Raw genomic sequence first — 26,356 nt, forward strand, 5'->3', positions numbered from 1 at the left:
CCATGCATGGATCTTTAGAGAGGGGGGTGTCGCAAGCAGAGGAAATACCCAGAGCAAAGACCCTGAGACAGAAATGAGCTGGGTGAGGGACTTCCCTGGCGGTCCAGTGGTTAAGACTCCACGCTTCCACTGCAGGGGGCGTGGGTTCAATCCCTGCTTGGGGAACTAAGATCACGCATGCCATGTGGCCAAAAAAGGAAAAAAAGAAAAAGAAATGAGCTGGGTGAGTTTGAGGAATAACAAGAACAGTCGTGGCTGGAGCCCTGCAGGCAAAGGGGGAAGTGGTACCTGGGGCCAGATTTTGCAGGACCTGGTAGGCCATGGCCAAAAGTGTGTATTTTATTCCACACACAACGGGAAGTCATTGTAGTGTTGAGAACAGAAGAATGGAGACATAAGCATCATTACGTGTTAAAAGCAAGGCTGTGGTGGCTGTGTGGAAAACAGACTTCGGGGGAGGAGGCAGGAGTGGCAACAGTTGGGCTATTGTCCTAACCTGCTGAGAAAGAGGTGCCTTGGACTAACGGGAAGTGGGGTAGACAGGTGAGAAGCTATTGGTTCTGGAATATATTCTGAAGGTAGAGCCAACAGAACAGGTGGGCTGAAGGACTGGATGTGGGTGGAAAGGAAAAGATTGACCTTATCAACTAGCGGAGCTGCAGTGATTGAGCTTGACTAGGTGCTCGACACAAATCCTTTCGTTTGCTCTTCATAACCCTTTGAGAGGGGCTTCCCTGGTGGCACAGTGGTTAAGAATCCACCTGCCAATGCAGGGGACATGGGTTTGAGCCCTGGTTCGGGAAGATCCCACATGCTGCAGAGCAACTAAGCCTGTGCGCCACAACTACTGAGCCTGCATGCCATAACTACTGAAGGCTGCGCACCTAGAGCCCGAGCTCCACAACAAGAGAAGCCACCGCAATGAGAAGCCCGTGCACCACAACGAAGAGTAGCCCCTGCTCGCCGCAACTAGAGAAAGCCCGCGCGCAGCAGCAAAGACCCAACGCAGCCAAAAATAAATAAACAAAATAACCCTTTGAGACAAATTATACCTTTTTGAAGAGTAGAGGGAAAGGAGACACAGATAGTTTAAGTAACCTGCCTGTGATTATACTCTGGTCGTTGGAGGAGATAGGATTTTATTTCTGTAAGGTCGGTAGTAATGTCCCTTCTTCTCTTTCTGATTGTAGTAATTGAGTCTTCTCCCTTTTTGTCTTGGTCAGTCTAGCTGAGGATTTGTCAGTTTTTACAAGCTTTTCAAAGAACCCACTTTTGGTTTTGTTAATTTTCTCTAATGTTTTTCTGTCCTCTATTTCATTAATGTCTGCTCTAATCTTTATTTCTTCCTGTTTGATTTAGGTTTAATTTTCTCCTCTTTCCTCTTTTATAGTGTCTTAAGGTAGAAGGTTAGGTTTTTTTTTTTAACATTTTTTTTTTCATTTTAACATCTTTATTGGAGTATAATTGCTTTACAATGGTATGTTAGTTTCAGCTTCACAACAAAATGAATCAGTTATATATATACATATGTTCCCATATCTCTTCTCGCTTGCGTCTCCCTCCCTCCCACCTTCCCTATCCCACCCCTCCAGGCGGTCACAAAGCACCGAGCTGATCTCCCTGTGCTATGTGGCTGCTTCCTACTAGCTATCGGTTTTACATTTGGTAGTGTATATATGTCCATGCCACTCTCTCGAAGGTTAGGTTTTTGACTTGAAATCTTTCTTCTTTTTCAAAAAATAAGCCTTTACAGTTATGAATTTCCCTTCAAGCAGTGCTTTAGCTACATCCCATAAGTTTTGATATTTTCATTCATTTCATAGTATTTTCTAATTTCCCTTGTAATTTCTTCTTTGCATCATTTATTGGTTACTTTTTAAAATAATTATTTATTTGGCTGCACCAGCTCTTAGTTGCAACATGCAGGATCTTTGTTGCTGCATGCAGGATCTTTAGTTGTGGCATGCAGGATCTAGTTCCGTGACCAGGGATCGAATCCGGGCCCCCTGCATTGGGAGCACGGAGTCTTAACCACTGGACCATCAGGGAAGTCCCTCATTTATTGGTTATTTAGGAATATGTTTGGTTTCCATATATTTGTGATTTTTCCCAAATTTCTTTTTGTTATTGTTTTCGAATTTCATTGCATTGTGCTCAGAGAACATACTTTGTATTATTTCAGCACTTTTAAATCTATTGAGGTTTTTTTTTTTCTTTAATGCTCTCTTTTCTTTCTTTTTTTTTTTCTTTGCGGTACGCGGGCCTCTCACTGTTGTGGCCTCCCCCGTTGTGGAGCACAGGCTCCAGACGCGCAGGCTCAGCGGCCATGGCTCACAGGCCTAGCCACTCTGCAGCATATGGGATCTTCCCGGACCAGGGCATGAACCCGTGTCCCCTGCATCAGCAGGCGGACTCTCAACCACTGTGCCACCAGGGAAGCCCTGAGGTTTGTTTTATGGCCAAGCATGTAGTCTATCCTGGAGAATGTTCCATGTGCACAAGAGAAGAATGTGTATCGTGGTGTTGGGTGAGGAGTTCTATAGATGTCTGTCAGGTCTAGGTGGTTTATAGTGTTGTACAAGTCTTCTATTTCCTTGTTGATCTTTTGCCTAGCTATTCCATCCTCTTTTTTTTCTTTTTGGCTGTGCCACATGGCTTGTAGGATCTTAGTTCCCTGACCAGGGATTGAACCTGTGCCCCCTGCAGTGGAAGTGTGGAGTTTTAACCACTGGACTGCCAGGGAATTTCCTCCATCCATTATTGAAAGTTGGGTATTGAAGTGCCCAACTTTTATTGTTGAATTGTCTTCTTCTCCCTTCGTTTCTGTCAGTTTTTGCTTCATATATTTTGGTGCTTTGTTATCAGGTACATATATGTTTAAAATTCTTATATCTCCCTGATGGATTGACCCTTTTATCGTTATAAAATGTCCCTCTTTATCACTAGTGGAGGATAATATTCTTTTTTTTTTTTTTTTGGCCTAGCCATGCAGCTTATGGAATCTTAGTTCCCTGACCAGAGATAGAACCCAGGCCCTCGGCAGTGAAAGTGTGGAGTCCTAACCACTGGACCGCCAGGGAATTCCCTAGGGGATAGTATCTTAAACCCAGTCAGTGTGATTCTCAAGCCCATGTTCCTAACCTCATACCAACTGTCCTGCTTCTGGAAGGTGCATCTTCAGGTATTCCTCCAGCTCTTGTGTTCTCAGTCATTCCAGACTCACCCAAGTGTTCTATGTCAGCTGGATCTTCCTGCCCTGGGTCTTAATAAGACAGCTGAAATTCCATTCTGTGCTCTGGGCAAGTCCCAAACCCTTCGCAGGATGCCTGCAGATTACTAGATGTTTTCACTCTTCATCTTGGGCCCTGGAGCCTGCTTGCCCATGAGCATGCCCTGGTTCTGTAGAGTCTTCACAGTTCAATCACTTTTGCCTTCACCTCTCCCGGTGTCTCCCCACAGTCTCCCCATCCCTCACCAAACCTTGCTTACACAGGTGGAGTAAGCCATTTCCTGTAGGAGGGTGAGAGGGAAGGCGTACTTTACAGAAACACAGAGGACTTCCATTTCCATGTTCTCCATCCACGGGCATCCTCTGGTGCCTCAGCTCCTGGAAGATTTGTCATGGCCCAACAGTATCCCGCCTTCCATCACCTGTCCCAGGCTCTGGTCTCCTCTCCCTTCTATTTCGAGGTCCTTCTTCTCTCTCCCCTCACCCCCTTCCTGTCTGTAGCAAAAACAAATTTCCCTCTCTGCTTTCTGCCCAGTGACTTAATGGGTGCTTTTGTTGTCTTTGTTTCTTTGGATTCTCAAGGGTCAGGCTTTGTCTGCTTTGGTGGAGCCCCTTAAGGAATTTCCCTAAACCCAGACTAACTTAAGAGTAGTGGGAGGGACCTCCCTGGTGGTCCAGTGGTTAAGAATCCGAGCTTCCAATGCAGGGGGCCTGGGTTCAATCCCTGGTCAGGGAACTAGATCCCATATGCCGCAACGAAGAGTTCGCATGCTGCAACTAAGACCCAGTGCAGCTAGCTAAATAAATAAATTAAAAAAGAAAAAATATATATATATATATTAAAAAAAAAAAGAGTATTGTGGGGCCAGCAGTTAGATAAGAAAACTTTCCACCTGGCTTTGCTGGGTTTATTGTCCTGCCTTTCTGCTGTGGTTGGGTGAAATGTTGGCATTTCCTGGACATTTTGATTATTTGTGGGAGCAGAATATTTGAAGCCAGGAGTTTTCAGAAGAGTCTCGAGATATGTGATGCTGAGTGAATCATCAGTCTGAGGCCCAGGGAGCGCCTACAGCAAGTTAGTGGTGGAGCCAGTCCTCAAGCCCCAGCCCTGGGATGTACCTTGACCCTGGTGGACCTTGATGCTGATGTACCTTGGGTCATTCCCTTCCCACCCCTGAGCCCAACTTGCCATATGGGAAATGGGAATAAGAGCACTGTCTCGTCCCAAGACTATTGTGAGAGATAAATGACAAAATGCTTATGCCACGCTCTGCCTAATGTTTGGCAAATAGCAAGGGAAAGTTACACAAAAAATCTTCACTTAGTTACATTCTATGACTTCTGACAATTTTCTAATCTGTTTCACAGATCAGTGTGTATGTGTTTCATATGGGCAAGACAGACTTCTGCAGTAAATCCATAGCAAGAGAATACTTGCTTTTTGCACGGAATAGCAGGAAGCACCACAGAGAAAGCTGTTATTTTTGGTAAAGAGCAAAGTATATGTCCACACAAAAATTTGTGCATGAATGTTCATGGCAGCCTTATTCATAATAGCCCCAAATTGTAGGCAACCCAAATGTTTATCAACTGGTGAAAGAATAAATTGTGTTAGATCCTTACAATGGAATACTACGCAGCATTGAAAAGGAACCACAGATACATGCAGTAACAGAAATGAATCTCAAAAATATGCCAAATGGGACTTCCCTGGTGGCGCAGTGGTTGAGAGTCCACCTGCTGATGCAGGGGACAGGGGTTCGTGCCCCAGTCCGGGAAGATCCCACATGCCGCAGAGCGGCTGGGCTCGTGAGCCATGGCCACTGAGCCTGCACGTCCAGAGCCTGTGCTCCTCAACGGGAGAGGCCACAACAGTGAGAGGCCCACGTACTGAAAAAAAAAAAAAAAAAAAGAAAAAAACCAAGTGAAAGGAGCCAGACACAAAAGAGTAAGTATTGTATGACCTCATTTAAAATTCTAGAAAAGGCAGAGAAATCTGTAAAAGGTAGATCAGTGGTTGCATGAACTGAGAGATAGGAAGAAGGGCTCAACCAAAAAGGGGAATGAACAAACATTTGCCAAAACGAATTTCATTCTGCATTTAAAGTGGATAAGTTTTATATAAAACCAAAAAAAAAAAAAAAAGAATGGTTCACAGACAAAGCAATAGTAAAGAGAAACAAATGCAACAACAACAAACGTTTAAATTTAATCATACATTAAATTTAAGTTGGGGGACTTCCCTGGCAGTCCAGCTAAGACTCTGAGCTCCCAATGCAGTGGGCCGGGTTCGATCCCTGGTCAGGGAACTAGATCCCACATGCTGCAACTAAGAGTTCGCATTGCCACAACTAAAGAGCCCACATGTCACAAAGAAGATCCCGCATGCTGCAACTAAGACCCAGTGCAGTCAAATAAATAAATAAGTATTTTTAAAAAACATTTTAGGGCTTCCCCGGTGGCGCAGTGGTTGAGAGTCCGCCTGCCGATGCAGGGGACGCGGGTTCGTGCCCGGTCCGGGAGGATCCCGCATGCCGCGGAGCGGCTGGGCCCGTGAGCCGTGGCCGCTGAGCCTGCGCGTCCGGAGCCTGTGCTCCGTGGCGGGAGAGGCCACCACAGTGAGAGGCCCCCGTAACGCAAAAAAAAAAAAAAAAAAACATTTTAAGTTGGGAATTCTCTGGCGATCCAGTGGTTGCAACTCCATGCTTTCACTGCTGAGGATGTGGGTTCGATCCCGGGTCGGGAAACTAAGATCCTATAAGCTGTGTGGCTCAGCCAAAAAATAAATAAATAAATTTAAGTTGATCAGCAGCTTACATATCATGCTTTTTGTTCACTTGGTTGTAAATTTACTTTCTCATCATCCTAGTTGGGTACATTTTACAGCTCAGCGTCTGGATAAACAAAATCCTTTAAGATCCAAATACCTTGTGCCTGACAGTTTCCCTTTAGCTGAGGTGAATTTCTTTCTGAAGGGAGGATTTATATCTGGCTTCATATTTTTCTTTCTCAGAGGTGAGGAACACTTATATTCTGTTTCTGTAGGTCTCTATCCTTAGAGCAGGGGGGACGTGCTGGCGGGTTTCGGCCAGGGCAGTGACATGGTCCCATATACTTGGAAAGAGCAACTGGAAACTGCCCTGTGGAGGATGGATGAGAGGCACGTGGGGGGAGAACCAGGAAGGCCGCGTAAGAGGCTGGTACAGTTCATGGAGCCGTACGCTTCAAATGTATGCATTTTTCTCTATATAAATTATATATTATATTCAGTTTTTTAAAAAATGAGAACAAAAAGACTGTTGCAGTAGTCCACGTGAAGTCCAGTGGCCAGAGAAAGGGGCTCCAGGCCATTCTGAGAGCAGTGGGACAAGTCTAGGGACTCGAGTGGGATCCTGACTGTAGAACTGACAGGGTTGGAGGAGAGGTTGGGAAACTGAGAGGAAGTACTGGGGGAGGAATGGGGGGACAGGAGAGGGAGGAAGCCAGGTCATATTTGAGCACTGAAGATGAGCATTTCTGAGTGGGTCTCAGGGGCCCTGGCTGAGTGAATAAACTTACTTTGTAGCTCTCGGATTCCGCTAGGATGGAGCTGAGAAAAGACCTAGACCCCGTCCTCGATTGTCATGGCTCAGTGGCAGTGGGGAAAGGGGATAGCCTTCTTGGGCCGGTTGGGGAAGGCATGGAGGGACTTTGGGGGAGGACGTAGACGTCCCTTTATGACCCCTCCTTCGTACACTCTCCTTACCTGTTTGCCTCCCAGATCTGAGGGTGGGGGATTAGTAACCAAGTGATAAGGGTCTGACCCACCTGGGTGTGAATTCTAGTTCTGAAGTTCCCTAGCTGTGTGACGCTGGACAGGTGGCTTAACATTTTTGAGCCTCAGTTTCCTCACTTGTAAAATGGGGATAATACCTTATTTGCTCGCATATGACTTTTGCCCCGTTTTCCCCAGGAAAATGCAATTTGCAATTTCCCTGTTGCCTTGTAATGTGCTCATATCGTAGATGGACGGGGATGGTGCAAAGGGTGGTTCTTGGTTACCTGGGTGAAGAATTCCTTTATTTAAGCTCCTGAGGGCTCCATGAGCCTGGGGCCACCAGTCCCTTGAGCGTCTTAGAACAGAAGGCAGCTCTGGGGAGGCAGCAGGCATGTCGGAAAGCAGAGGGGGCTGGGAATTGACTTCTCTGTCTGGAACTGTCTGGGTGACCTTGGGCGACCCCTAGTGGAGAAGTGTGACAACACACAACATGCTGCAAGGATGGGTTTTGCAGCTTTGTACCAGATTTTGCTGAAAATACATGCTTTTGCTGCAGGTCCCAGGTAGAAATTCCTTCAGTGTATTTTTGCATTGTGGCTTGCTTTTTATTCACTTGGATTCAGCCCTGTGTTCTCAGTTACACCAATGTATGTATGGAAGGGCCTTTCGTTTACTGGCAAATCTAGTATACCTTGTTACTGATGTCATTTTTTCCTTAGCTTTTGGGGTTTTTGTCCTTTCCAGAGCTGGTGAATTCCTACTAGAATCCTCTGAACTGTATTTACATAACAAAAGTGTTTTCTCCTATAAAACCATTTTAAGATCCCATTCAGTGCATGTATTTAAAAATTCATTTTATGTAATAACTTTTTAAAAAAGTAGCACTTTCTACTTACCAGGCACTGTTCCGTGTACTTTATAACTATAAACTTATTTAATCCTCATAATAACTCTATGAGGGTGAATGTTATTATCCCCTTAATAGTTGAGAAACTGAGCCTCAGAGAGGTTAAATAACGGGCTCAAGTTCATGCTGCTGATACATGGCAGAACCAGGATTGCAACCTCATTTTGTTCTCTTAATTATTCTCCTGTGTTACCTGTGATCTCAAAATTATTTCTGCAAAGCTTTCCATGTAAAATTAGGATGCATCTTATGTACTTGTGTATCTTATAAACCAATAAAGATGGTACTAACAGCTGGACTTAACCCAACTTAACCTCAAGTCTGAGCCTCAGTTCCTCTTCGCAGTGACCCCAGGCCCCCTAGGCCTCATCTGTAAAATGGGGGTGGGCATGTGAAGAATTACATGAATTGGTTTTTTTTGTTGTTTTTTTCGGTACGTGGGCCTCTCACTGCTGTGGCCTCTCCCGTTAAGGAGCACAGGCTCCGGACACGCAGGCTCAGCGGCCATGGCTCACGGGCCCAGCCGCTCCGCGGCATGTGGGATCTTCCTGGACCGGGGCGCGAACCTGTGTCCCCTGCATCAGCAGGCGGACTCTCAACCACTGCGCCACCAGGGAAGCCCTGAATTGTTTTAAGGTTTGATTTATTTACGCTTATATTTCTTTCCTCAGATCTATTTTGATGCACAAAGAAGGTCTGGCATATACCGCCCCCAAGCCTAGCACAGGATTTTACACACAGTGGTCCTCCCATAAATGTCCTGGGGATGAAGGGAAGACTAGCTCTAATGAACATCCCCACCTTACCTCTCCTGGAAGTTAATTTCTAGCCAGGGGAAAATTGCTGATAATTTCTATGGTAATTTCTTTCTATGGTAATTTCTATGGTAATTGCTGGTAATTTCTTATTAGAATTAAGTCCCACCTTAAGAGGTGATATAAAGTAATTCCTAACTTCACAATGACTGATGAAGCTGGTTCTCTTGTTTTCCTTTATTTGGCAGATGTGGTGGGAAAGGGTGGTCAATGGTTTTTCGCAGGTGACTCAGTGAATGTGAGTGGGAATCAGGCCAGGCTATGGGTGGGTGAGACTCTAGTCCTTGTGATGTCCTTTCTGGTTGTTGCTATAGTCATTGCCTGTGGCCATTGCTGTCCCACCTTGAGTGCTAGCTTTGAAGAAAGGGACTATTCAGCCTGAATGTCCAAGAGCCAGCCAGAGGCTCTTGCAGGCTCCATGGACCTAGACTGCAGGCTCATTCAGGTGGGATCCTAACAGGTTAGAACTGGAGGGACGTTGGAGGTCCTTTAGAGACAGCTAACATCAGGATAGCAGACTAGGCTGGGAATTCCAAGTTCTTTTTTTTTAACATCTTTATTGGAGTATTATTGCTTGAATTCCAAGTTCTTTGTCCCAAATTATCTGGGCAACCTTATGCTTGCCTCCGCCCTGTTCTGGGCCACAGCTGGGATACTGGAGGTCCATCTAGCTATAGTGTTCCCAGCATTTCCATTTTATGTGTGAGGATGCTGATGCCCAGAGAGGGACAGGGATTTGCCCATATAATTTTACAGCCAGAGGGATTCTTAAAAAGATCCCTTTCACCCCTGAAATCAGACTACCTAAATATAGTAATTGCTCATTAAGTGTGGGCCATTATTTTTAAAGTTATTTTATTTTGTTCACATGTTGCTTTTACTCAGAATGTTTTTTTTAAAATAAATTTATTTATTTATTTATTTTTAGCTGCATTGGGTCTTTGTTGCTGTGCGCGGGCTTTCTCTAATTGCAGTGAGCGGAGGCTACTCTTGGTTGTGGTGCGTGAGCTTCTCATTTTGGTGGCTTCTCTTGTGTGGAGCATGGGCTCTAGGTGTGCGGGCTTCAGTAGTTGTGGCATGTGGGCTCAGTAGTTGTGGCACACGGGCTTAGTTGCTCCACGGCATGTGGGATCTTCCCAGACGAGGGCTCAAACCCATGACCCCTGCACTGGCAGGCAGATTTTTAATCACTGCGCCACCAGGGAAGCCCGGCCATTATTTTATTAAGCAACATCTTATACAGTGATTGAGTGTGGGTCTTTCTAGTTGTGGGACCTTGACTTGAATAGGTCACTTAACTTTTTCCTGCCTCAGCTTCCTGGTTGTGGATTGGGTTAATAACAGCCCGTCTTTATGGGGGAGTTGTACAGAATAAAATATGATTGTCCACGTAAAATGTAGAGCTTGCCACATGGCGCATAGTAAGTGCCCAATAAAAATGAAAGTCTGTCCCTGCTTGAAACCTTCCAGTGGTTCCCATGGCATTTATAGTCCTATCCAAACTCCTGCAGGGTCCTAGAAGACTCTGAATTCATCATTTGGCCCCTGCCATCTTGGCCCCTTCTCTCATACCAACCTCAACCCCACTTACTTTATGCCAAGTTCATATGTATACAGTGGGGTTTTTTTTTTGAATATCAAGACCATTCTTTTTTAAAATTTTTATTTTTATTTATTTATTTTTGTCTGCATCGGGTCTTAGTTGCGGCACACAGGATCTTTCGTTGAGGCACGCGGGCTCTTTGTTGCGGCACGTGAGCTTCTCTCTAGTTGTGGCACGTGGGCTCCACAGCGTGCGGGCTCAGTAGTTGTGGTGCGTGGGCTTAGTTGCTCTGTGACATGTGGGATTTTGGTTCCCCGACCAGGGATCAAACCCACGTCCCCTGCATTGGAGGGTGGATTCTTAACCACTGGACCACCAGGGAAGTCCCTTGTTTGTTTTTTGTTTTGTTTTATTTTGTCTTTAACCTCTTGTTGTTTCCTCTGATTTCAGCTTAAATGTCACCTCCTCAGGAAGGCTGTCCCTGACCACTCAGGACTCCCTTCCGCCCATTAATCTCTTTCCTACATCACACTTAACCTAGTTGGTGATGGTTAGTTTTGCTGTTTATTGTCTCTCTCTTTCTCCCCTGCTCAATGGTAAACTGTTTTGTTCACTGTGGAATCTCCCAGCACCTGCGACCTCCCATAATAGGCTCTAAATAGATGCTTGTTGTACCTGGTATCCAATCTCCAGTAGAGGCCCCTCACCTACATCCACATTGGTCTTTCTTGGGCAAATCTGATCAAGCTCTGTCCTGCTTCAGATGCATCAAAGACTCCTTGGTGCTCTGGGGGCAGGCAGGAGGAGAGACCAAATGCTCTCACCTCACATTCAGGTCCTTCCAGATCTGGCTCTGCGTCTTTCTCCCCACCCTGCCTCACACTCCAGCACTGATACTGTGGGCAAAGTCATTTCCCCTGTTTGACTTGCTTTATTTCTCAGTTAAGTTGACCAAGCTTCCTTCTGAACTTCAGATTAACCTCACTCATTTCTTGTGTACATATCATTGCATGCCTGTTCTTGTGGAGATTTATCGTTTATCCATCAGGTAGCACCCTGTTAATTTCAGGTGCTCTTTTCTGTCTCACTCTGTTTCTCTTTCCCCAATCCAGGTGACTCCCACCTCCTTTTCCTCCCTGTCTCCTGTGCCCCTCCCCCACCCTACAAATCCCCTCTAAAATATTTTCTTTGGGTCCTTGTCCAAACAGTCCCTTGAGCAATCCTATGCTGGTTTTAAAATCTTATGCACGTTTTAAAATTACATTTAAGTTGTTAGGCGATAGCTCTCATTCTGTTTCTCCCCCCCCCCACACATTGTTTTTAATATCTATTTATGTTGATGCAGGAACATTGAGTTCATTGCATCAGAGTGCCGCATGGTATTCCATGGCATGCATCCTCACAGTTCACTTACTCATTCTCCTTGTGACAGGCATGGGGGTTTCCTCCAACACCCTGCTACCATCAGTGCTGCTGGCAGCGGACATGTTGTCCTGCCTCTTCTGGGCTTGACCAGTTTCCCTGGGAGATGTTTCCAGGTGTGGAGTTGCTGAGCCGGAGGGGCTTTACTTGTTCACAAGTACTGGCAAGTGCTGTCCCGCATGCGGGACCAGTCCATCTCTGATCACCCAGCGTAGGAGAATTCCCCTTTGTCTCCATCTTTGCCAATGTTCGGTATTATCCATCTCTCTGATTGGCAATCTGATGAGTATAAAGTGGTCTCTTGCTTTTGCTTTCTGGACACCAGTGAGATTGATTTATTGTTCTTGTTAGTTGAAATTCCCCTTTTGTGAATCTCCTGTTTATACACTTTGCTCATTCGCCTATTAGATTCTATAACTTTTTCTTGTAATATTTTAGATATTAATTCCTTGTTTCATTTAATATAGTAAAAATTCACCCTTTCTAAAAAATGAGTTTTACTAACACAACATTGTATTGATAAATCAACTATAGTCCAATATAAAATAAAAATTAAGAAAAATTTTAAAATAAAAAATGAATTTTTTAAAATTAATTTTTAATGGAGTATAGTTGATTTACAATGTTGTGTTAGTTAAAAAATGAGTTTTAACAAACATAAACAATCATATAATCACCACCATAATCAAGACAGAACAGTTCTATCGTCCCCACCCCACCTCCAGAATTCCCTGATGTCCCTTTTACAGTCAGTCTCTCTTCCCACCCCTAGCTTCTGGCAATCGCTAAGCTGTTTTCTGTCTTATAGTTTTGTCATATTCAGACTGTCGTACAAATGGAATCATATAGTATATAGCCTTTTTTAAAAAAAAAAATTATTTGGCTGTGCCAGGTCTTAGTTGCGGCATGTGGGATCTAGTTCCCTGACCAGGGATTGCTCCCGGGCCCCCTGCATTGGGAGCGCTGAGTCTTAACCACTGGACCACCAGGGAAGTCCAAGATACAGCCTTTTGAATCTGCTTCTTCCTTTGAGCAGAATGCATCTGAGGTTCATCTCTCTGTTGTGTGTGTATCAGTAGGCAGTTTGTTCCTTCTTATTGATGAATAGCATTACATTGGATGAACAACCCACATTTTGTTTATCCGATTATTGTTTTTTATTTTTTTAATTTTTGGCTGCGTTGGGTCTTCGTTGCTGCACGCGGGCTTTCTCTAGTTGTGATGAGCGGGCTTCTCATTGCGGTGGCTTCTCTTGTTGTGGAGCACCGGCTCTAGGCACACGGGCTCAGTAGTTGTGGCTCATGGGCTTAGTTGCTCCGCGGCATGTGGGATCTTCCTGGACCAGGGATTGAACCCATGTCCCCTGCATTGGCAGGCGGATTCTTAACCACTGCACCACCCAGGGAAGTCCCTGATTATTGTTTAAAGGATATTTGGATTGTTTCCAAATGTGTCAGTTTGATTTTGATGACCTTGACAGTTTTGAGTAGTCCTGATCAGGTATTGTGCGCAATGTCTAGCTTCTTGAACACTGTGCTTTGAGTTTTGCAGGGCATGATGCTCTGTGGACTTCACTTACCTGCCGGAGCCAATTAAGCTGTTGTCTGTGAAGGGGGTTTCGTGGATTGTTTAAGGCACACCATTTTTCTGGCGCCTGGAGTGAATTTTAAGCGTCTATAAAACTTTACCTTCGCTGACTCTCTGTTTCTCCCCTCATACCATCTCTTTTTTTTTTTTAACTTTCTTTTTTCTTGGTTGCTTTTTTTCTGACTCTGTGTTTTATTTTAGTTCAGGCTATTCTCGTGGTGGCCAGCAATGACTGACAGTTGGTTTTATGGTCTGTTTGTTGATCTCTGTCAGGACACTGGGGGTCTGTTCTCTATCCAGTGGGAAAAGAGGGAGAATCTGATTTGTTAGTCTTCTTTTTTTTTTGATAGTTTGCTTATTATTTGTGAGCTCAAATCGGTTAAGAAAATATTGAGAGAAATAGAAAGCATTGAAAGGAGCAGCCCACTGGGATACAGGCCAGTGGGTTTTTGTGTTTTTTTGGTTTATTTTGGCACCTGGCTGAGGTTGTTGAACTGAAGCTGAAAGTTTTCGGTGTTTCTCTATGAGTTTGAAATATTTTATTACCTCCACAGAATGTTAATTAATAAGTCAAATTATACCTTTTAAATTTAAGAAGGTTTGTCTTGATTGGTTTATCAGAGCTAATGGGGCTTACATAAATATAAGGAAATACAAAAATTTCAAGAAAATAAAGAAATGGAAGTTTAGCAGTTTAAATATGCTAGCCTTTGAAGAGAAAATAAACAACTAAGCTTTACAAAAATGTTAGCTTAAGAGGGTTATTTTTGGACTAGTTATTTGTTTTAACAGCTTTATTGCTATATAATTTACATATCATAAAATTCACCCATTTAAAGTATACAGCTCAATTAATTTTAGTAGATTTAAAGAGTTGTACAACATCAGCATAATTTAATTTCACTCTCCTTCTGCACCGTCCTTACCCCAGCCCTAGGCTGACACTAATCTACCTTATTCTCTGTAGATTTGCCTATTTTGGACATTTCATATAAATAGAATCATGCAATATGTGGTCTTTTGTTATGGACTTGTTTCATTTAGTGTAATTTTTTTGAGGTGTATCCATGTTGTAGCATGAATCAGTACTTCATTCTTTTTATTGCTGAATAATATCCCAGTGCATGGCCATAAAAAGAAAAGAAATTGAGTTGTTTTTAGTGAGGTAGATGGACCTAGAGTCTGTCATACAGAGTGACGTCAGAAAGAGAAAAACAAATACTGTATACTAACACATATATATGGGATCTAAAAAAAAAAAATAGTTCTGATGAACCTAGGGGCAGGACAAGAATAAAGACACAGACGTAGAGAATGGACTTGAGGACACGGGGAGGGGGCAGGGTAGGCTGGGACAAGTGAGAGAGTGGCATGGACATATATACACTACCAAACGTAAAATAGATAGCTAGTGCGAAGCAGCTGCATAGCACAGGGAGATCAGCTCAGTGCTTTGTGACCACCTAGAGGGGTGGGATAGGGAGGGTGGGAGGGAGATGCAAGAGGGAGGGGATATGGGGATATATGTATACATATAGCTGATTCACTTTGTTATACAGTAGAAGCTAATACAACATTGTAGAGGAACTATACTCCAATAAAGATGTTAAAAAAAAAATTCCAGTGCGGGGCTTCCCTGGTGGCGCAGTGGTTGAGAGTCCGCCTGCCGATGCAGGGGATGCGGGTTCGTGCCCCGGTCCAGGAAGATCCCACGTGCCGCGGAGCGGCTGGGCCCGTGAGCCATGGCCGCTGGGCCTGCGCGTCCGGAGCCTGTGCTCCATAGCAGGAGGGGCCGCGACAGAGAGGCCCGAGTACCGCGAAAAAAAAAAAAAGAAAAAAGAAAAAAAGGGAGTTCCCTCGTGGCCTAGTGTTTAGGATTCCAGGCTTACACTGCTGTGGCCTGGGTTCAATCCCTGGTCAGGGAACTGAGATCCCACAAGCCGTGTGGCATGGCCAAAAAATAAAATAAAATAAAACATGTTTATTAAGTGTTTATATTTCTTCTGAGATTCTCTTTTCATATTATTTGCTCATTTTTCCCCTACCATTGTCTTTTCTTTTTTGGCTGCCCTGACCAGGTCCTAACCACTGGACTGCCAGGGAACTCTCTGCCTTTTTCATATTGAACGGTTGAAGCTCTTTTTATAGGATAGTGTCATTGACATTTTTTATTAATCACACTACAAATATTTTCTCCCGATCTGTATTTGGTTTTAACTTTGCTTATGGTTTCTTTAGCCCTACAGAAGCATTTAGTCTTCATGCATTTAAATCCACTGGTCTTTGTGTGTGTGTCTTCTGAGTTTTGTGCCAGACTTTGAAAGTTCTGGGGGTGCTTCACTGTTACCTCTAAATGTTGCCTGTGAGAAATAAAACATTAGCTGCTGCTGCTGCTTTTCTGAAAAGCTGCTGTGAGATGTTAATAAATTAATGAGTGAAAAACCGCCTTCCCCCTGGCTCCTGAGTATGTGCCACATGCACTCCTGCTCCCAGACGTTTGTTCAGGCCATTTCCATTCCCTGCAACACCTTTCCCTCTTAGCGGCTCCTGCAGATTCCCCCTGGCCTGCTGGCCTGCCCTTCCACACAGAACACTTCCCTTTTCCCATCCCCTGGGTCCTGTGAGCCCCAGGCCAGCTCTGAAACCAGTGAGGCTGCACTGGTTCTGTCCCACCCACACCTGGGTGTGAAGCCTTCTCTCTCTGGGGCAGAGGGGGAGTAGGCTTGTGACAAAACTGGGAGTTGGGGGCTTCACTGGTGGTGCAGTGGTTGAGAGTCCACCTGCCGATGAAGGGGACACGGGTTCATGCCCCGGTCCGGGAAGATCCCACATGCCGCGGAGCGGCTGGGCCCGTGAGCCATGGCCGCTGAGCCTGCGCGTCCGGAGCCTGTGCTCCACAACGGGAGAGGCCACAACAGTGAGAGACCCGCGTACCACAAAAAAAAAAAAAAACAAAAAAAAAACTGGGGGCTGGGATCGAGGAGGTTTGTTCCTGACCGCATGTCCCTGCCTTCTTCCAGGAAGGCCTTTGGTGCCACAGTGGCCCCGCCGAGTGATCTGTGACCCTGGTGTCAGGCCAGTGCTCTGGGAGTCCTGGGAGCTGGCTGCAGTGAGTGGGTGGCCAGGCTCAGCGTGGGGTTGGGGCGAGGGTTGATTGGGGCCCACAGTCTGGGGTCAGGATCAAGGGTGCGGTGTGGTTGGGACTGAGTCTGGGGAGTGTTTGGGCCTGGTTGGGACTCATTCGGGGCTGGCTCCATCTAAAGTTGCGATCAGGGACTTGTGGGGCTCAATTTGGAGGCAAGAGGAGGGGTTTCATGGGGCTCTGACCAGGGCTCGGCTGGAAGGGGCCTGGAGCCCCGATAGGGGCAGAGGCCTGTGGGAGGTTAGGCCTCCTGGGCCAGTGCAGGATCCCCGTAGTGCTCAGTGCTCCCTTGGCTCTGATCTCAGACCTTTGTCATGCACTGTGGCTGGCTGGCTCTGGGTGACCCTTAGGGAAGGCAGCAGGACCAAGCGGGGCCCAGCACCTCCTCCCTGCTGGGGTCAGGTGGGATGTGTCCAGCCCTGGCCTGAGCCCCATGGAAGGTCCAGAGGCCAAGGTCCAGCTCTCTTTCTGCCCCAGACCCACTGGGTGACCTCAGGCAGTCCCTGTCCCTATTGACTGTCTGTTCATTCAACCATTATTTCCCCTCCTCTTATGCTCCAGGCACCGTGGTCAGTGTCCCCATCGTTCAGATGTAACAGGGACCCCGTCTGCCTGTCTCTTGCACATGTGGGATGTGAAAAGCTCTGGCTTGCTGTGCTGCTGGTCATGTAGCTGAACTGACCCTCCAGCTGTGGCGGGTGCAGCCCAGAACACACCTGGTAGCTGCCTGGAGCTGCCCGCAAGGAATCCATTCATTCTCACCTCCATCCCTGAGCTAATGGGATGAGCCCTTCTCACTGTTCCCAAAGCCTCCCTGTTCTTCCAGGACCACCTGAGTGACCCTGGAGATCCAGGCTGTGGTCCTGAACACTGTGACCTTGACCGCTGCCCCCTCAGAGGCCCAGACCCCCCACTGGGATTTGCTGTGGTGATTCCTGTGGGTCCTCCCCACTCTGCCCTCTCCCTCCCAGGAGGGCTTTTCCCCTCAGCACCTCTGTCTGCTCCCCACTGCTGGTCTGGTCTCAGCTGAGCCTTCCCTGGGCCACGGGCTGGGTTGGAGAGGATCAGGGCGGCCCCGGGGGATGGAAGGAGAGGGTGGGAGGGCGTTTGGGGCATGGGGGCTCCTTTATTTCACCCCAGTCACAGACACACAGACCAAAGGCAGTGCTCAGCCTTCTATTAGACGTTCTGCCTCGCCGAGACAAACACCCACCCTACATGCACCTTCTGGAGTGCACTCCCGGCGGGGTGGCGCGTGTTCTGGTGGCTGGGCGGGGTGTAGGGGACAGGCCTGGCATCCTGTCCTCTGAGAGGGGGCCTGGATGAGGTTCGCGTGCTTGTGGCAGTGGCTGGGGAAGGGTTTTCATGCCCTGCACAGGGTTGCACGTGCAGTGGTGTCCCAGACCAGGACGCAGGGCCCTGCCCGTGGGGAGCAGCCTGGGAGTGGGCGGGCAACAGCTGGGGCCTGGGCTCTCTTGAGGGGCCTTCCCCTGGTGCCTCCAGGTCCAGCTTCTGGCCCAGTTCCCAAGAAGATGGGGTTTCCTTGGAGGGTCACGGGGGAATCCCCGCCTCACGTTGGCTCCGCCCCTTGCCTGGCACTGCACTCTCTCAGCCTGTTCCCTCCACTGGGAGCTGGGACCCTAACCCCTCAGAGGGAGGATCCTCTAGAGAGGGGCCTGTGGGCTCGCGGGTTTGTGGGCAGAGCCGGTGCAGACAGTGTCTGAGGGAGCAGGTGACTGGGACGCGGGCCTGGGCACAGGGGGGCTGGGCTGGCCTAGTCATCTTTGTCCTTGGCGCCATGTTTGAGGATGCGGGTGAACTCCACGTAGTTGAAGTTGCCTTTCTTATCAATGGGCGCCTCGCGGTACATCTCATCCACTTCCTCGTCTGTGAAGCGGTCGCCCATGGTGGTGAGCAGCTCCCGGAGGTGGTCCTCGTGGATGAAACCTGGGGGGGGGCGGCAGGGCCAGGGCCATGAGACAGGAACTCGGGCCAGGACACACCTAACACCCTCTACCCCCGGGGCCCCCACCAGCCCTTTCAGACCCCAGAGAGGCCAGGAAAAGCCACAGCCCTGGTCTCTGTTCAGTTCAAGGTCGCCAGGGCCCATAGGGAAGAGTTCCGCCGTGGGACTGTCGGCGAGGTGTTTCTGCAGCAGACCTGGGGCTGGGGGGCGGTGCTGGGTATGTCCTGCTTTAAGAGCTTGAGCCCCAGAGTTCCACTGCCTGATCGCCCCCTTCTTTCTAGCTGTGTGACCTTGGGCAAGTTACTTAACCTCTCTTTGCCTGTTTGATCTGGAAAATGGGGGTGAAAATATACCAAGCTGGTAGGGGACTGTGATGGCAGGAAAATGTTCGAACACGCTTAGGCCAGTGGTGTGCCTGTGGCCCCTGAGAAACTGCTGGAGCAGCTACTGCCAGCATTGCTCTGGCCTGTCCCTGGGAGACACCGGCTGTGAGACAGAAGCCCTTTGGAAGATTCGAGGGTGGGGGCTGGTTTCTGTACCTCGTTGGCCAGAGGGCCTGAAATGGTTTGGTGTCTGGAAGGGTAGAAAGCAGAGGCCTGGTGTGTTGGGCCAACAGGTGAACTAGGAAATGGGAAAGCTTGGTGGATGTGGGCTGTTTTAGTCTCGCATTTGGGGGAGAAAACAAGAAAGTAGCCTAGCTTTTATGGTTCTGGCAACAGAAACGGGTGATTTCTGTCCTGGCCTTTGGGGGCAAGCGCGGCCGGGTCCCCCCGGCATACGTGGGGGTGCCCTGGGGGAGGTGTGCAGGCCCAGCCCCGTCCAGGCCTCCATCCAGAGGCTGCCGACCTGAGGCCTCCTCGTCGAAGCAGGCGAAGGCGTTGCGGATCACGTCCTCGGGGTCCGTGCCGTTCAGCTTCTCCCCAAACATAGTGAGGAACATCGTGAAGTTGATGGGCCCCGGGGCCTCGCTCATCATGCCCTCCAGGTACTCGTCCGTGGGGTTCTTCCCTGTGGTGGGAGGGCCATTTGTGCCTGCTGTCCCCTCCCATCCCCTCCCTCCTCCCTGTCCCCTCCCTTCATGGCCCCACAGACAGGAGACAGTACGTTTTGTAAACTGTAAAGCATGTCTCTGGGACGGCCGGCTCTCTGACTGCTCCCTCCCCGCTCTCCTGGCAGGTGGCCTTGACCACTTTCCTCCTCAGGTCTGGGGTCTGGATGTCCGCCACGGGTAATGCTCACTGAAGTATAAGGGCCCCCATCTGCTGACCGCTCACGGCGTCCCGTGCTCCATGTGCCTTATTGCTTTAACTTCCACCACCTGTGAGGTCAGCAGTCTTATCCCCCTTCACAGGTGTGGGACCTGAGGCCCAGAGGTTAGGACTTGTCCTTAGTCACACAGTGAGTAAGGAGTAGAGCCAGCATTTGAAGCCAGAAGGCCAGACCCCAGGTCCCAGGCACAGTTTTGAAAGTAGTTAAACCAGTGAGCTTTGGTGCCACACAGGCTAGGGTTTGAATCCCAGCTCTATGCCTGTTTCCCCTGCCTCTGAGGAGAACTGTGAAGGTGAAGAAGGCAATGGCTGTAAAATGGGCAGAACAATGATTGGCACTGGCCCTGTGGATTTGAGTCAACTGCTGGTTCAAATCCCAACTCTACCGCTGAGTAGCTGTGTGACCGTGGGCAGATTACATAACTTCTCTGAGCCTCTGTCTCCTCATTTATAAAGTGGGAATGATAATCACACCTACCTAATAGGATTGCTTTGAGATTTAAGATAATACCTGCAGAGCTGCTTCTTGTTATTATTTTATTATTTGCTGCTCTTGTTTTTTTTTTTGTTGTTGTTGTTGTTGTTTGTGATACGCGGGCCTCTCACTGTTGTGGCCTCTCCCGTTGCAGAGCACAGGCTCCGGACGCGCAGGCTCAGCGGCCATGGCTCACGGGCCCAGCCGCTCCGCGGCATGTGGGATCTTCCCGGACGGGGGCACGAACCCGTGTCCCCTGTATCAGCAGGTGGACTCTCAACCACTGCGCCACCAGGGAAGCCCTGTTCTTGTTTTTTAACCTGAGGTTCCTTTGTTTTGGGGCATGCCGGTGTGGCATGCAGGATCTGAGTTCCCTGACCAGGGATCCAACCCATGCCCCCTGCAAGTGGAATTGTGGAGTCCTAACCACTGGACTGCCAGGGAATTCCCAGAGGATGATGTTCTTAACCAGAGGCCATGATTGATCTGTGGACTCACTGACACGAGCTACAAACAGGAGTGAGGATTTTTCTGGGTAGATGCCCAGGCCTGTCATCAAGTCTCTGGGGTTGAGGGCCCCGGGTGCAGGCGCTGCCTCATAAATGGAAAAGAGTCTTCGCGTCCCTGTCTCCTCTGAGCCTCACACACTCTGCTCTGTCCCCATGGGATGGCTGAGGCCTGAAGAGCTGTGACATGGGGACTCACAGCTCTTCCCCTCGCCAGGCCTCAGTCCTCCTTCCTGCCGGTGACCTCCTCAGGGAGGGAGCCTTCAGGTGAGTCTGGCCTGAAGCTGGGAGGGGTGTGGTGCCGAGCGTGGGCGCAGTGTGTGATGTCAGCCCTCCTGCTCCCTCTACATTGCTTGCTCCTCCCACCAGACACCCTGGGGGTGCACACAAGGGCCACGGTCACCATTGCACAGGAGGGGAAACAGGCACAGAGCGGGACTGCCCAGCTGTGAGGGGCAATGCCAGGGACTGACTCAGGCCTATCTGGCCATAGGCTGCTGCCTCTACTGTCAGAGACCACCCCCTCCCCCAGCCAGTGTCTGGCCCAGATGCTCTCACCTGGATGAAGGGGGCACCAGAAACTTGGGTTGAGGGTGGTTGTCTGTGGCTAGCACATGGGGAGGGATATGGAAGCAGAGCCACAGGCTGGGGGCTGGTGTCTGGAGGCCTGGCCTCTGGGCCTCAGTTTCCCCATCTGAGCAATGGTGAGATGCACTAGATTCCTGAGCCCTTTCAGCTCTGATTCTGATTCTGGGGAAATCACTGGAGTCAGCGTCTCAGAGCCTGACACAGGTGACCTCTAAAGGAGGGGGGCAGATACCCTGGCCTCCCTTCTAAGGCCTCAGTTTCCCCACTGTACAATGGAAAGTCCATGCAGTTCAAACTTTCTTGTAGTTGCTGATCCCTTTCTTTAAAGCAAATGGTACCGGGCAGCCCGATCCACAAATCTGCCTGAGGCAGTCCTGCCCTGGAGTGGGCCTGTCTGGGTTCAAGTCCAGTGGCAAACTGCTCTGTGCCTCAGTTTCCCTACCTGCTAAATGGAGAAAGTGATGGCAGCTACTCTCCAGGGTGGGTGCCTCATGTCAGTGCACAGGAAGTGTTCCGTAAGGGATGAGCAGCCCCACTGCCTGCTCCAGCTGCAGCCCTTGCTGGGCCCACTTGGACTCCCACACCCCGCCCCTGCTCACCCAGCGAGGCCAGCATGTCATGCAAGTCCTCCTTGTCAATGAAGCCATCTCGGTTCTGGTCAATCATGTTGAAGGCCTCCTTAAACTCCTGGATCTGGGACTGGTCAAACATCGCGAAGACGTTGGATGTGGCCCGCTGTGGCCGCTTCTTGGTGGTCTTGGCCTTGGCCCGTTTACTGGACATCTTGGCTGCGGGCGTGTGGGGCTTTCCTGTAGGCAGTGGGTGTAAGTGGGAGAGCCTCCTGTGACCCCAGGCCAGAGAATCTTCTGGCCTGCCCCTGCTCGGCTGTCAGTGCCTGGGCTGGTCTCTGTGCTCCCATAGGCCTGGGGCTTCTGCCACCCAGCTCAGCATAGAGCGTTGGCCCTGTGTGATCTGAAACAACTTCCTCTACCTCTCTGAGTGAGTATACTCATCTGGGAATGCGATAGGACTGCCCAGCCGAAGGGATTAATTGACTTAGTGCCCAAGAAGCCCCTGGCATGGTGCCCGGCACAGAGGAAGCTATTTTTGCTGTGACTGTTTGGGTAAGACACTTAGGATTGGGTTCGGTGCCAACCATTTCCGTGCTTTATCTCCTTTAAGCCTTAATAGCATTTACACTGTCCATCTCTCTCCGGCTTACAGGGTGGGTTGCCTTGTGAGAGGCTCTGAGGCTCCCTGCCCCCACCAGCAGGAGGGAGCTGGGTCAGCGGCACGCATTCCTGACATTCCTCATCCTCTCCTCCTCCCCATCCCTCTGCCCTCCCTCCTCTGGAGGTTCTGGAAGGCCAGTGCTCTGGGCAGTCTCCCTTCCCCCCACCTGTCCACACTTGACCAGCCCCTTAGGGTGGGAGATAGACCTGATTTGGGCCCTACCCCTTGTTCTCACTCCTCAGTGCTTATAGGAGCATAGAGCTCCCCCCGGCTGAGAAGCCCAGCTTCCTGTCACCCTTGTTTAGACCTGGGCTCCGAGCCTGTCTCACCCATTGCATACAGACCCAGACACTTCACCTTGAAACCCTTGAGGGTTCCCGCCATCCCCTCCCCTCCCCCAGCAAGTCTTGGCCCCTCAGCCTGGCATCAAAGGCCCTGTGTGAACCCCTCCTGCTCTGCTCTCTGACTGGCCATGGCATCCCTCATGGTGTCCCTCCTGCCATCTATGTCTGCTCCCCAGACCCCCCCCCCCCGACTTTCCTTCTTGGTCCTTCCCCCTGGAATGCCTTTCCTTCTCCAGCCCAGTTCTTCAGGCAGCCCTTGGGGAGCAGTTCCCCCACCCTGGCTTTGACAGTAAGCACTTAAAGGTCTTTCTCCCTCACAATCAATCAGGGCTGGTGTAAGTCCCCCGATTTAAACTTCAGCCCATGGTGGTGCTCATAGATGCTTGTTTAATGAATGACTATGAAGGCAACTGCAGCCAGTCTGCTGCCCACTGTACAGATGGGGAAACTGAGGCCCAGCAAGGGGCTCTCCCTGAACCCTTGTCATGGCTAGTGGGGACTGTGCCCCTGAAGACCTAGGGTCATGTGCCCCTCAGCTGGGGCAGTTGTGGGCCTGGCCCCAGGACTGCTGCCCTCTTTCCTCTGCCCTGAGTTCCTTTGTCGAGGATCTGCAGGAAGCCTTAAGTGCTCCTCGATCTGTCGCCAGGCCTGTATCTCCTGACCCTGTTCAAGCCATTTGCCGTCTTTGGCCTTTGAGATCTTAAACCCTGAGCTGGGATGCTGGCCAGCCCCAGTCCTTCCCCAGAGCCACGGCTGCCTATAGTACTGGGTCCCACAGGACTGACACACCTGGCCCTCAGGGTTTCTCCTGTGGTTGAGGGTGGGTAGACAAAAGCCTTTCCCACCCTTGACGTGGGTGGGAGTGGGATGGTGCTGTCGGCAGGGCGTGCCACCGTGTCCTGTGGTTAGTGCTTCGAGGGGCCACTCCTGCCCTGAGCCAGGTGTTCTCTGGGAACTTTGACTCATGGCACCCACAGAAGGCAGCTGAGGAGGAGTCCACTGTGCCCAGCAGAGGCTGTGATGGTTATCATCACTGTCACCCCCCCCCCGCCCCCCGTAAAGTTCTAGGGCAGACGTGGCAGGATGAGAGAGAAAGCCGCGACCAAAGGCGGGAGTGGCCAAGAGCTCACCCACTGCTCTGATACTAGCTGGGCTCCCCTGCCTCCCTGGCCACCCCATCTCCGCCCTCTTGTGCTGAGGGGCCGTGACAGGGCTTGGAGCACTGAACTGTACAGTTTGTCCATCCCAGCAGTCTTGGGAAGCAGGGTGGGGAGAGTGGGGAGAGTGGGGCGCCCCTCACCGTGCAATTAAAAGAACTGAGGCCCGTGAAGTGGTGTGTCCATGAGAGGGGTAGAGTCCAACTGGAAGCCAGGACCTCTGGGCTAGGGGTGGGTCTGGGGGTGGCAAATGGCCTTTCATGGTGGGCGGATGGCTACTGAGGGGCTGAGGACTCTTTGTGACCAGAGGCAGTTTCCAGTCTTGGTTGAGGGACTGGGGTCAGAGACAGGCTGGCCTCTTAGCCCTGGAGCCGTCCCCTCATCCTCCTGGGAATCCTAGCCACCGGCGATCCGATATCGCGGGTACTTGGCCTGCTTCAACTACGTGCCACCTCCCCCTTTCTGGTGCCTGAAATCCCACCGCAACAGCAAAGACAAGGCCTGTGTCCCCCATTACCTCATGGTCCCTATGGCTGGCAGTGCCAGATGCCTTGCTGGTAAGCTCACCTCATCTGAGGCAGTTATCTGACCCTTTCCTGAGAGCAGCCAGAGCAGCTGCAGGGCTGGGGAGGCGCGGGGACCAGGTCCTGAAGCCCAGGTCCTTGTCCAGCCGGGGGGCGGGGTGAGCCCGCAGAGGGCCCCTGGTGCAACTTCCCCACCCAGCTGGCCCAGGTGGGCAGACGGCTCAGAGTGGGCAAGCCCCAGGGCGCGGCACACAGCCTCGGGGTGTGTGTGTGTGTGTGTGTGTGTGGACGGGGGTTACTCCGGTCTCCATCCCTCTCTCCTGCCCCAGGAGATGGGGGATGGGACACGGACGCTCTGGAGGACACACATGGGTCTCCTAGGGCAGGGAACACCGGCAGCCACACGTCCTACCGTCCTCCCGGGCATCCCGAGTCCTGGGCTTGGCACCTCTAACTGCACAGCAAAGGGTCAGGGCCCGGACAGTCTTCCCTGGCCATAGGCCCACTGGTTCCCGGAGCCGGGAACAGTCTCCCTGCTGCCCAGACCCAGCCAGAATCCCCGTCAGACCGAGCAACCTCGCAGCCCCAGCCAGGCCCACGAGCTGTCCCTGCCCAGAGGCCCTCCGACACCTCCCTGCGTCCCCAAGTTCGGGCCGCGGCTGTCACACCGCCCACACTAGACCACCCGGGTCGCCGGGCTCCCACCTGGTGCGGAGAAGGCGCTGGCTCGGTGCGCGGAGCGGGTGCGGAGCTGAGGCTGGCGGGCCGTCGGTGGGGTCCGGGCTGGGCGCGGCGGGGGCGCGGGGCGGGGCGCGGCGCCAGGCCTTACAAGGCAGAAGAATGTGCGGCAGCGGCGGGATGGGGGCGGGGCCGCGGCAGCCCGGCCTTATTTGGCCTCGACCCACGGCCCCGGGAGGCGGGGTGTTCCCGGGTGAACCCCCAGGCTGCCAGGGCCTTCCCCATCGTGGACCGGGGAGGTGACGGGGGTGAGTAGGGGGCCTGGACTGCCCGGGGAAGGGGGTTTATGTGGGCCGGCCCTTCGTCTCCTGCGAGGCTGGCAGAACATGCAGGGGCCTCTAGTCCTCAGACCCTACCCCCATCTTCCCCCCAAAGGCGCGCCGCCCGGCCCATTCCCGGGGGAGGGCCTCCTTCCACCAGGCCAAGTATGGCTTTTTTCCAGTCCCAGAGAAGAGGCGTGTCAGAGAGAACCCACTATCCTCATACAGAGCCAGCAGTCAGCCTCCTGGGGTGTGGGGCGCACATGAAAGTTGGGTAGGACCGTACTGGGGACAGCCCACCTCAGCCAAGTCATTCTTCTCTCAGGTGCCCTCAGTTTCCTCACCTGTAAAATGGGAGTGTGGTGGTGAGAATTCAGTGAAAGAGTGGCCAGAAAGACCCACGTAGACCCTGGGGAGCCAGCGAGAGGAGCAGGGGCGAGCGGACCCCCGGAGCATCCTTGCCAAAGGGGCTGCACCCCCTCTCCCCCTCTTGTTGGCCTGAGCTGGAGGATGGAGTCTGGAAGGACAGACCCATCCCCTCTGCCATCGGGCATCAGGTCCATCAGTTTGACCCGTGAAGCAACACTTTACCCATCAGCCCCTAGCTGGACTCCCGTCCTGCTCTCTCTCCCCTTTGATCCAACACGGACATTCCCAAGGGAACTTTTCAACGCCCAGTTACTTAGTCTGTAAATATTAACTGACACCTGCTACCTGCCAGGCACTGTGCTTGGGTGCTGGGGTAAGTACCCAAGTAATTGCACTCAGGAAGCATTTGTTCTTGTGGAGGGAAGTACCATGAACAAGTGGCTCCATGGCTTGGAGGGTAGAAATAAATGCCTTGAGGGAGAATAAAACTAGGTGAGGGGAGAGAGAGTAACAGGAGGTGGGGCTG

General features: G+C 50.6%; 1 protein-coding gene across 1 annotated transcript; it reads right to left on the reverse strand.

Moving 5' to 3' along the window:
* Positions 1-17,563: 17,563 nt before the first annotated feature.
* Positions 17,564-25,287, reverse strand: MYL9 (myosin light chain 9). Its single transcript, XM_060030856.2, has 4 exons — positions 25,169-25,287; positions 21,805-22,014; positions 19,215-19,376; positions 17,564-18,349 (listed from the first exon to the last, which is right to left on the reverse strand). Exons 2-4 carry the CDS (start codon positions 21,986-21,988, stop codon positions 18,177-18,179), a joined length of 519 nt encoding a protein of 172 aa, XP_059886839.1. The 5' UTR covers positions 21,989-22,014; positions 25,169-25,287; the 3' UTR covers positions 17,564-18,176.
* Between the last annotated feature and the right edge of the window lie 1,069 nt (positions 25,288-26,356).

Source organism: Delphinus delphis, chromosome 15 (genome assembly GCF_949987515.2).
Source record: "Delphinus delphis chromosome 15, mDelDel1.2, whole genome shotgun sequence".
In the NCBI taxonomy this organism is placed as follows: domain Eukaryota; kingdom Metazoa; phylum Chordata; class Mammalia; order Artiodactyla; family Delphinidae; genus Delphinus; species Delphinus delphis.